At 41.8% G+C, this 12,005-nt stretch overlaps 1 protein-coding gene across 11 annotated transcripts in view; it reads left to right on the top strand.

Annotated features, from left to right (window-relative positions):
* The window catches only part of PLPP4 (phospholipid phosphatase 4), a 135,509-nt gene that overhangs the window by 112,032 nt on the left and 11,472 nt on the right, over positions 1-12,005 (top strand). For 9 of the 11 annotated variants that reach the window (XM_017944389.2, XM_017944388.2, XM_003904339.4 and 6 more), the window contains one exon: positions 11,065-11,235. In XM_017944389.2, the coding sequence (XP_017799878.1) occupies positions 11,065-11,190 (126 nt within the window). In that variant the 3' untranslated portion in view covers positions 11,191-11,235. Of the gene's footprint in view, positions 1-11,064; positions 11,236-11,847; positions 11,936-12,005 lie in introns of those variants that run through there. The other 2 variants (XM_017944383.3, XM_017944390.3) reach the window with 2 other exon arrangements.

Here is a 12,005-nt window from a genome sequence, read left to right as displayed (position 1 = left end):
ACGTCTTTAACAACTTGCTTCTTTTTGTGTTGTAAAGTTTTATTATTGCTGTGTCTAGGTGTGGAGTTCCTTTTATATATCTTATTTGGGATTCACTGGGCTTTATAAATCTCAAGTTTGTGTCTTTCAACATCCTGAGATATCCTCTGCCATTATCTATTGGAATATTTCTTCTTCTCCATTTTCTCTATTACTTCCTCCTCTGATTTAGAACTTCACGTAGACATTTGTAAGACCTTCTCAGCATATCATCCATGTCACTTAATCTTTCCTTCATTACTTTTCATATGTCTTTTTAAATTTTTAACTAAATTCCAGTTAAAATTTGAATCTATCTTTCAATTTGCTAATTCTCTACTTAGGTTTGTTTTACGTGCTGTTTAATCCATCTATTGAGTTTTAAAGTTTAATTACTATATTTTTCATTTATAGAAATTCTATTTTGTCTTCTTAAAAATCTACTTTATTATTCTTTTATAATGCTTGTTCTCTGTCCTTAGTTTTAAGCTTTTCTCAAATTTCTTCAAGCATATTGCAAATAGTTATTTTATATTCATGCCTTATAACTCTACTATCTAAACTTGTTATGAGTCAGCTTTTCTTATAGGTTCTCATTTATGATATCCTAAATCTTTATGTTTCAGTTTTCTTACTCTGGGCTTTTAATTTTTCCTAGAAGTGTATTTTTGGGAAATACTTTGATGTCTGGGTTTAAGCTGAATTCCTCCAGAGAGATATTTTGCCAATTGCCTGACAGCACTAACTACCCCAGGACCACTCAAAATTAACTCTCCACTTAAGGTTTTTTGGAGACCATATGAGAAGCATGAATTGGATAGCAAAAACCTATGAGAATTGGCTTGTAGTTCTAAAATCTCTCCACATAGCACAAAGATGGAGACAGGCAAGTGTCCTTGCTGTTTTCTTCTGAAGGACAGACTTCTTTTCCTATTTATTCCTTTTTTCTTTTTTTTTTAAGATGGAGTTTCACCCTGTCACCCAGGCTGGAGTGCAATGGTGCAGTCTCAGCCCACTGCAACCTCCACCTCCACCTCCATCTCCTGAGTTCAAGCGATTATCCCACCTCAGCCTCCTGAGTAGCTGGGATTACAGGTGCTCACCACCACGCCTGGCTAATTTTCGTATTTTTAGTAGAGATGGGGTTTCACCATGTTGGCCAGGCTGGTCTCGAACTCCTGACCTCAGGTGATCCACCTACCTCAGCCTCCCAAAGTGTTGGGATTACAGGTGTGAGCCACCATGCCTGGCCTTTTCCTACTTAAGCAGGTTGTTTAGTCTTTGGGGTGCAAGATTTACTCAGGGATCTTCTGTTATGTTTTTCATCATGGGCAGTCCTGAGACTTTGTTTCTTCATCCTTATGCCCCAGGGAGACATCAAAGTGGAAGCTCAAGGTCTGCAGTTCCCCACAGACACACTCGGGGTCAAGTGTGGATCTCTGGCTTTCCGGTGTCCTTGCACCCTACGTGTTTTCTCTCCCTTCATTTTTGGGAACCTTATTTTTATTAATTTTTCTCTGTGTCAACATAGTGGCATGTTTAAAAGATTGTTTTAATATTTCATCTAACATTGAATTATTTCAAACAAAATATATAATCTGCGACACTGCTAGAAATAGAAGTCCTAGGTTTGGGAATTATTAGGCATTCTTGTATTTGAAAATGGAAACTAAACTTTGGCTAAGAAATAGGCATGTCTGGGTTTGAGACTAGACTCCGTATTCAATATTTCCAGATATTTGTTTCCTCAGCTTTACTAAAAGTAACACCTTTTATTTGTATGTTGAATTTCTGTTTACAAAGTCCTTTCACAAATATCAAGTCTTTGGAGAGCTGGCTGAAGCAGATGTTGTGCCTGTTAAGAGAATAGATGAGATTGTTGAGGGGACACCACACTGATTTGGAACCCAAGTCTTTTAATACCTAGAAGAGTTATTTTTGCTTAAATGCCATCTTGGATTAAATTATTTCAGAGAAGTCAGCAAGTGGATCTCAATTTGTTGTCTGGGGCAAGTCAGTGCTTGGACACTATCTTGAGGGAGATCCTGAGCCCAAAGCTGGGTTTTCTTGTTGTTGTTGCTGTTTGTTTGTTGTTTGTTTGATAAATAGTTCATTAACCCAATTAGCAGTGTCTGAAAAAGTTGCAAGACATGAAAAATGCAACTTATTTGCTTTTCCAGATTTAAAATGGCCTTCCTGACTTTAAAATATTCACAGTTCTCGTATAAACATAAAATATGTCTTTCTAAACTCAGATGGCGTAAGTATTGGAAAGATAGACTTTGCTTATGTCAAGTAATGAGGCTACTAGTTCTATTTATGGTCAGCCTCCTTTGTGGTGTGTGAGATGAGCATGGAATGGTCTTTGATGACAGGGAATTTGTTGCAAGAAAAACTAGAACATGAGGAAATCTTGGAAAGCCACCTCATCACTGATACAATCACTTGGGGTTTCTCAGACTGGGTTGTGCTACAGTTTTCTTGAGTTACAAAAATAAGGACCTGGCTTAGCTCAGGACAGTAGCTTGATGTCAATCTGCTTCCCTTTTTCCACTCATACAATATTTAATATCTGATTGGGCCATGTGGCCAGCACTCATCACAGACTGTCCCTATTAGTCAGCATTTGAGCCAAACATTTCAGGGGTAGCAGATCTTCTTAATGCAAAGGCCATTTATATTCTCTTCTCATGCTGGCTGAGACCCTCACTCAAGGCTGCTAGCGGAAGGTTAGAAGGGTTCTTTTTCTCTAGCAAACCCTGAGACAGGTTGTATAACATCTCGTAAAAGGGAGGAGGAATTGAGGCTACTCTTTTAGAAGAGAGCAAGGCAGAAACAGTTATTACAACCTAAGGGCTTCTCCTGAAGTCCATGCACTCCAATTAGAGGATGATCAGATGAGCACACTGGGCAAATCAACGACTACTCCTTGTTGGTGGTTTCTTAAATGTGCATTACTATTCAAATACCATCATCAAATTTATGCTCTGTTAAGTCCTTTGAAGGTAAACTAAAAATCATTTTTCATTAAAATATCATCTTTATTTTAATCCTGCTCATGCTCTTATCAGCTCCTCTAATGTCATTATGGAAAAAGGCAATTTCTTTCTTTTGAAGGCTTATTTTTATATTTATGTTTCAGATCATTGTGGCGTATAATCAAAGGAAAAGTTATCCTGGGGATTTAGACCTTCTGGAGATTAGGATGCTCAGATATGCAAAACCACTTCCCATCCTTGTGACTGTCAGTAGTTTTCTGCAGTGCAAGGAGTAACATTTATGAGTTCTCATAAGCATTTTTCATCAAGGAGTGTGGGGTGGACAGTGGAGCCAAAGCAGCTTCTGTCATTCAAAAATCCTTAATTCCCAACCAGGTGCAGTGGCTCACGACTGCAATCCTAGCACTTTGGGAGGCCAAGGTGGGCGGATCACTTGAGGTCAGGAGTTCAAGACCAGCCTGGCCAACATGGTGAAACCCCAACTCTACCAAAAATGCAAAAACTAGCTGGGCATAGTGATGGGCACCTGCAATCCCAGCTACTGGGGAGGCTGAGGCAGGAGAATTGCTTGAACCCAGGAGGCAGAGGTTGTAGTGAGCTGAAATCACACCACTGCACTCCAGCCTGGGGTAAAGAGTGAGACTCCATCTCAAAAAATAAAAAAATAATAAAAAATAAAATATAAAAAACATTCTTAATCCTCCTCTGCTGCTACTTTCCCTCCTTGTAACTGCCCATTACCAGGATCAGTGCCTCCAGCCGGTTGACAAAAGGATGACCACCTTCCTCACGCTATCATTTTTCCTCCCACCACTGTTCTTCCTCTGCACTTCTTGTGCATTCAGCCTGAGTTGATTCTTTTTCTCAGAACAAAATCCTCTTTGAAAATGCAACATGAGGTAACAAAAGGAGTTTACAGTCTGCTTTTTTCTGTTTGCATTTCCTGCCTCTGACATTTGCTTTCAGACTAATTAGGAGTTTTCGAGTTCCTTTTCCTTTTCCCCATTGCTCATTTTCAAACAAGACTGTACAACCCTTTCCATCATGAGATGAAAATCTCACATGGCTCAGTAGCTCAGGTATCACCCTGCCTAGAAACAGGGGACAAAGGACATGACCTTTCATGTCTTTCTGTCCCTAAGGACCTTGACCTCTTGCCAGAATACTTAATAGGGTCCAAGTATATTTGTAAAATGAATACATGGTCTCTACCATTTATATATTCATTTGGTCATTACATGTCAGGTGTCTCCTATTGTCAGGCAGTGCGTTCGGTCCTAGAGCTTCAACAGTGACCCTGATGGGCATGTCCCTACTGGGGGTATGAAAACAAATAGGCAGTTAGCATTGCTGTAACTGTAATAACGCTAAGAACATCTGTGGTTTTTGCTGTATTTAAAGAGAACTCATAGTTTCTAAAGAGCTGCATCGAACCCATGTAAATGATTTGTACTTTCTGAGCCTCCATTTCTCATTGGTAGAATGGCCTAATGACTATGTCGTTGTGTTGTTCTGGGGATGAAATGAGGCAACGTAATGAGAAGCTTCAAGCACAGTGCCTGGCCCGTGGGAGGCACTCAACCTCTGATCACCTGGCTGTCCTTCTGATGGAATGCTCCTCTGCCTGCTCTGCTTGGCATAGTTTCCTCCTGCTGATGAGGTTGAGCAGGCACTGACCAAGCAGGCTTGTTTCCCACATCCTTTGTTTCAAACGGTCTTGTGGAGATGAACTTACATCCTCTGCAAAACACCCTTCCGTACTAAGGTTTATTAAGCTACCCAACGTTGCCCTTCTGCCTCTTAGAGAAGATTGTACCAACTCTCTGAACATCCCAAAATGGAAAGTTTGTATAGATTGACTCATCAGAACACAATTGTGTCTTCAGTGCCAGAAATTATCAGCTTGTGTGGAGAAATGTATTATAATTAGCAAAAGTAAAAAAATACAACATGAAAAGCAGGATCTGTCTTCCTGGTTCTTATCTCATTTGTTTTTTAAAGAGTTTTCTTTTTTGGTGCCAGTTTTGTGTTTCTTGCAATCAGCAGGGTCCAAAGATTTTCCACTTGGTTTAAGAGTCAACTGGGGATGAAGGGAAAACTACAACATTGCACCTAAGTTAGCGCAATGACTAGATCTTTCTTTGCAAAGGGAGAGTTTTGAACTCATCTGGGTTGCTGGAGCGAAGAATTAGTGATTCCTCTTCAGTGTCACCAGGCAGGCAGATAGCCCTGTTCATGGGATGGACCTGGTGTTACCACCTATGTCAGCTCCTTTTATTGTAATGCTTTGCCTATCTACCCTCATTCACAATAGCCAGTAAGCATCACAAGTGTCAGAAACAGGGTGAAAAGCCATTATCTTTCATCTTCTTCCTAGTTTAGACTATCTTTCCTACTCACAGACAGATCAACACATAAATATTAACAACCAAGAAAACCTGCTACAAATAAAGAAAACCTGCTACAAGGCTTTGAAAAAGAGGGGCATATGCTCTTCCCACAGGTCACTATGCCTACTTCCTTCCCATCAGTAGTAAAGGTGTGTGTGTGTGGTGGGGGCAGGGGGGAGGTCTGTGTGTCTCCAACTCTGGAGAGCAAATGAACAAGTTTGCCTAGGACAAGTAGACTCTGAATATCCTCTCATCCCACTGGCTTGGGAGTTTTCTACTCATTTCTGTTGTTAGTAATGTTAGCAGAATGTGAGTACATTTGTCCTCTCTCTTATAATCCCCATGTTTAAAAATGTTTAATGCCCTAAGTCTTTGAATGTTCATGTCTCAGTTTTAGTTTTTAATCAAGCAGAAAGCTAGGATTGTGCATAAAGGGAAGACGGGGGTGGGGTGGGGGACAGACACTCACTTGGAATGCAGGTCATTTAACTTGTTCAATGCTAGAATAAAACATTATGCAACACCCTCCCCCTCCTCACAGCGTGTCAAATGCTTGTTTTCTTTGAGAAGAGAGTAGGATGCCCTATGGCTAGAGTCAGAAAACATGTCTTTGGCAGCCTTCCTGGTTTTTTTTGTTGTTGTTTTTCTTCCTCCCAGTTGAACTTGAATCTGAGCCTTGATGCTTTAGAGTCCTAGGATTTCAGAGTTGGGTAGGAGATGGCTCATGGGAGAGATCGCATCTTGGTCCCCAACCCCTTAGCTGCCAGGAAGAGATGGCAGAAAAATTATGAAATCATACTAAGTCAGTATAGGTTGGTAGAGTCTCATTCTTCCTCAAGTAGTTACTGGAAAAACAGGAGTGCAGAGAACCAAGGCTTCCCATAGCTCAGACATGCCCTTGGGCCAGAAGTCCTTTGTCAAAGGATATTATGTTAGTTCAATAACTGTATAAATATCAGTAAGAAAGTGACAAGGATAAGGTTTAGCATGAAATTGGAGCCTCATCGTGTAACTTAGGAAAGTAAGGGCACACAGTGATGTTTAAAAAAATATTCAAAGACCCAGTAGCATGTGTCCAGGAAGACTGGCTGCTGCTGGGTGCTCACAGGATCTAGGCTCTTACATATAGCCTGTCAAGATGGCTTGGAATAATTCCTCCTCTTTCTCAAAGAGGCAGAGGCTCCAACATTTTGGAGAGGTCGCAGTGGTGGTCCTGACTCCCACCGTGTGGGAGAGAATACATTTTACCTGCCCTCCAAAGAATGAGTCAGAGCCTGTGGTGCCAATGCTGGCCAAATTCGAGTTCCTGAGACAGAGAGATCAGGAGGAGCCTGAGAACCTCACCTCAAACCATTTGCCCGAGGTCTTGACAGTGGAGGGTTTGCACGGCCCTTTCCCTTCTCCATGCCCTGGATGTGCCCGGAGGTGCTGCAGGCAGTATTGGTTGCTTGAGCTGATGACTCATATGTCTTAAAGTCTCCAAGTCATTTTTTATGGGGACACAGAAATTCCTGCTCAATAGCTGCCCTATGTTCATTGATTTCTTTGTTTGTTGTTTCCCTAAGAGATGCCAGTTTGGCAACACCCAAGGCTGCCTCTCCTCTGATTCAGATCTTGGAGACTTTCATCCATAACCACACAAAGCCCCAGGGCAGTTTTTTTGTGCTTCCCGCATTTAGTGTAATTCGGTGGATAAACTTGCTAAGCCACCTGATTTGAATAAAGTCCATTATTCCTCCTGGAAGAGCTCAGGATGGGGTCAATACCAATGGGAGCCAACTCTCCAGCCTCCTCTCCCACTCAGATACCTCAAGGAAGAATGAAATTAATAGAAGGAACAGAGCAAAGTGGATGAGGATAGAATTTAAGAGGTTGTTGTGCTTGCTAGGATGGTGGCCAAATAGGGCGACTTTGGAACATCACGTAAACTCCTTAATGACCTTCCTCCACAGTATCTAGAGCAGGGTTGGGCAATGCGGTTTCTTCCCACTTATTTTTACTTTAAGCAGAATACTTAATATATATTGGCACAGCTCTGATGTTTGAATGCTAATCATTATGCAGAAATGTTTCAATGCACACACCACTCACATTTGCATTTACTTTCTTTTGCTGCATTTTTATACCTAGGATAAACCTGGTTTAATATTCCATTAAATTTTTTTTAAGCCACTGTAACTTTGTTTAATTTGGTTGCTGAAAAAGTTCTACTTTGGTATAATCTTGTGTTTGTAACCAAGATCGCTTTTAAGAAGGCACATTCTTATCAGAGATAATTTGGAAAAGCTGCAGGTTGTTCACTGTTTGGTACTATAGTAATGATTATCTTGAACTTACATTTTAGGGTCCTCCTTGTTTCACTTAGCATGCATCCTAAGTGTTGTCTATATTGTTACATAATCACGTGGTTTTCTTTTATTTATTTATTTTTATTATACTTTAAGTTCTAGGGTACATGTGCACAACCTGCAGGTTTGTTACATATGTATACATGTGCCATGTTGGTGTGCTGCACTCATTAACTCGTCATTTACAGTAGGTATCTCTCCTAATGCAATCCCTCCTCCCTCCTTCCACCCCATGACAGGCCCCAGTGTGTAATGTTCCCCTTCCTGTGTCCAAGTGTTCTCATTGTTCAATTCTCACCTATGAGTGAGAACACGCGGTGTTTGGTTTTCTGTCCTTGCGATAGTTTGCTCAGAATGATGGTTTCCAGCTTCATCCATGTCCCTACAAAGGACATGAACTCATCCTTTTTTATGGCTGCATAGTATTCCATGGTGTATATGTGCCATATTTTCTTAATCCAGTCTGTCATTGACGGACATTTGGGTTGGTTCCAAGTCTTTGCTATTGTGAAGAGTGCCGCAATAAACATACATGTGCATGTGTCTTTATAGCAGCATGATTTATAATCCTTTGGGTGTATACCCAGTAATGGGATGGCTGAGTCAAATGGTATTTCTAGTTCTAGATCCTTGAGGAATTGCCACACTGTCTTCCACAATGGCTGAACTAGTTTACAGTCCCACCAACATTGTAAAAGTGTTCCTATTTCTCCACATCCTCTCCAGCACCTGTTGTTTCCTGACTTTTTAATGATTGCCATTCTAACTGGTGTGAGATGGTATCTCATTGTGGTTTTGATTTGCATTTCTCTGCTGGCCAGTGATGATGAGCATTTTTTCATGTGTCTGTTGGCTGCATAAATGTCTTCTTTTGAGAAGTGTCTGTTCATATCCTTCACCCACTTTTTGATAGGGTTGTTTGTTTTTTTCTTGTAAATTTGGTTTAGTTCTTTGTAGGTTCTGGATATTAGCCCTTTGTCAGATGAGTAGATTGCAAACATTTTCTCCCATTCTGTAGGTTGCCTGTTCACTCTGATGATAGTTTCTTTTGCTGTGCAGAAGCTCTTTAGTTGAATTAGATCCCATTTGTCAATTTTGGCTTTTGTTGCCGTTGCTTTTGGTGTTTTAGACATGAAGTCCTTGCCCATGCCTATGTCCTGAATGGTATTGCCTAGGTTTTCTTCTAGGGTTTTTATGGTTTTAGGTCTAACATTTAAGTCTCTAATCCATCTTGAATTAATTTTTGTATAAAGTATAAGGAAGGGATCCAATTTCAGCTTTCTACATATGGCTGGCCAGTTTTCCCAGCACCATTTATTAAATAGGGAATCCTTTCCCCATTTCTTGTTTTTGTCAGGTTTGTCAAAGATCAGATGTTGTAGATGTGAATCACGTGGTTTTCATGGTTGCATCATAGTCCATTACATGGAAATGTCACAGCTTGCTTATCTGTTCTTCTGTACTGATCACTTTCAGTTTTTCAATATTTATCAATAACTTTGAGCAGAAAACCTTCTAGATTTCCCTTGTATTTTATATTATTTTCTTAAGATGGATGTTCCAAGGTCTCTTATAAAGATAATGAATGTATTTTAGGCCAAGTCTTCTCCAAGTGCAGTGTGTGCACAGATTGCTGGTGGATGTTGTGAAATGCAGATTCTAACTCAGAAGATGTGGGCTGGATCTGAGGATCTACATTTGTCACAAATGCCTGCATGATGCCCAGGCTGTGGCTCAGGGCTTTGGGCAGTCTCTTAAAGTTGCTGGTGTATTGGCATTGAGAATATTTATAATACTTGTTTTGCCAAGTCATTGTGTGGGCTGGTTACCTAGGAGCTCTGCCCCCTCGGAAGTATTTTCTAATCAAGAAGAAAGTTTGGATTAGACTGGTGTCCAGAGGGGTGGGGAGCTGTAGCACTTGCCTTCAGTGAAAGCCTCTAAGCTTAGTTGTGGCCGCCATTAGAATCATCTGGGGAGTACACAGACACACAGACACACACACACACACACACACACACACTCTCTCTCTCTTTCTCTCTCTCTCTCTCTTTCTCTCTCTCTCTTTCTCTCTCTTTCTCTCGGCTCCCTCCAGACCACTACAAACAGAATGGCTGGCAATGGAACCTGGCTATCAGTATTTTTTAAAGCTTCCCAGGTATTAGAGGTGATTCTGTATAGCTCAACAGCTCAACTATGTTCATTGATTTGTTTGCTTCTTTGTTTCCCTAAGAGATGCCAGTTTGGCAACACCCAAGGCTGCCTCTCCTCTGATTCAGATCTTGGAGACTTTCATCCATAACCATACAAAGCCCCACGGCAGTTTTTGTTTGTTTGTTTGTTTGTTTGTTTGTTTTGTGCTTCTCGCATTTAGTGTAATTAGGTGGATAAACTTGCTAAGCCACCTGATTTGAATAAAGTCCATTATTCCTCCTGAAAGGGCTCAGGATGGGGGTCAATACCAATGGGAGCCAACTCTCCAGCCTCCTGGAGAGTTGAGGACCTCCTGGTTGAGGACCATTGTTTTAAGCCCTTCCCACCTTAAATCTCACTGAGCTCCCAACTATGTTTTATACCTGCTTGGATGTAAAGCTTGGGGCTTATATATGCCACACTCAGACCTCCACGCTTTCAACAATGGATTTAGCACAGCCATGAGTTTTCTTTGCAATTCTGAAAAAATAATAACCATTATTTCGGACAGAAAACAAGGTAGTTGTCATCACTGACTTCTCCATGAAACTCACTCTTTTGTAGCATTTGCTGGTCCCATCTTACTGAATGCCACCATTGTACACTCAGTCTCCCAAGCCAAAAACCTGGGGCTGATCCTAGCCCCTTTACTTTCCCATACCCTTCAGATCTAAGCAGTTCTCACAGTCCTTTGCTCTGTATGTACTTGTTTCTTATAGAATGTATCGCATTATATTAAAATTATCTCTTAGTATGGTATGTCCTTCAACTAGATCATGAGCCTCTTGACTCCAGAGATAGTATCTGATGCATCTTTTTATTCCCCACATCTAGTGCAGTGCCTGTCAGCACAGAGTGGAGACTCCTGAAATAACTGTTGAATGAATGGATGAAATAAAATAGGTTTTGATCACATGTAACCCTGGAAGATTATTCTTATGGTTGAAAGTTTCATAGCAGCCTGGTTCTAGCAGGAGCACAGATTGCCTAGATAGTGCCTAGTGCCAACATGGCCTTGGCCTTGAGGGTGTGCAAGGTGGCAGACGGAATGCCCAGCATGCCCTGACTCCCTGCCACTCACCACCTGCTAGAGTAACACCTGCTGTTTCTGTTTGGCAGTTGCCTTTTCAGGCCTTGGCTTCACGACGTTCTACTTGGCGGGAAAGCTGCACTGCTTCACCGAGAGTGGGCGGGGAAAGAGCTGGCGGCTCTGTGCTGCCATCCTGCCCTTGTACTGCGCCATGATGATTGCCCTGTCCCGCATGTGTGACTACAAGCATCACTGGCAAGGTGAGTCCCTGCCCAGGGCCTGACTAGACCTCACCGTGGTTGCCCCTCTCCTCCAGGGATGGGTGTAGAAATGCACCAGTTGTGGGGAGCTAAGTGCCCATTGTCCGAAACCAGAGGAGGCTGAAATGACAGAGTGGATATAATTTTGAAGCAAATATGCTGGTTCAAATGAGGTCTGGCCTTCCTGGGGAAATAATTGGAGGTCTTCTTCCTCCTTCATGCTCCAGGAGACTGCTTGAGTCCTGCCAGAATGTCAGGCCCTTTGGTTTAGAGTCACCCTTGGCCTGAGACCCAAATGTGATTTTCCTGCTGGATCACTTGCCTCAGTCCTCAGACTTAGTGCCAAGTGGTTTTTGGCTTCCTTTGCTTATTGAATCCAGCCTACAAGGACATATTTGTCACCGGGGATGCTCTTCTGAAAGGTATATCCAGCCAGGGATTCATTCCAGTAATGCTCCAAGCCACAGCTGCAAGCCTGGGGTGAGGTTTGCCTATATATATATACACACATATATGTCAGTCCTGGAATATTTGTTAAAAATACAAATAACACAAAACAAGGGAGGGGCTTGTTCCTGAAATATAACTAAACCATGCCATGTCCTTCTGCAGAGAAACTGCAGCTCACAGTCTGTCTGAAAGAAAACCACCACCTGCCAGAGCACAAAGAGAGCCGAGACGGAGGTGATGTCTGCAGGAGGTGTGGCCTCTGGGAAGCGTGGGGTCTAGGGCAGGGTTTCCCAAGGGGAATCCTTGGATCACCTTGATCA

The sequence above is a fragment of the Papio anubis genome, chromosome 11 (assembly GCF_008728515.1).
Source record: "Papio anubis isolate 15944 chromosome 11, Panubis1.0, whole genome shotgun sequence".
Lineage (NCBI taxonomy): Eukaryota > Metazoa > Chordata > Mammalia > Primates > Cercopithecidae > Papio > Papio anubis.
The sequence above is the reverse complement of the archived record's forward strand: the minus strand, read 5'-3'. Positions and strand labels throughout refer to the sequence as shown.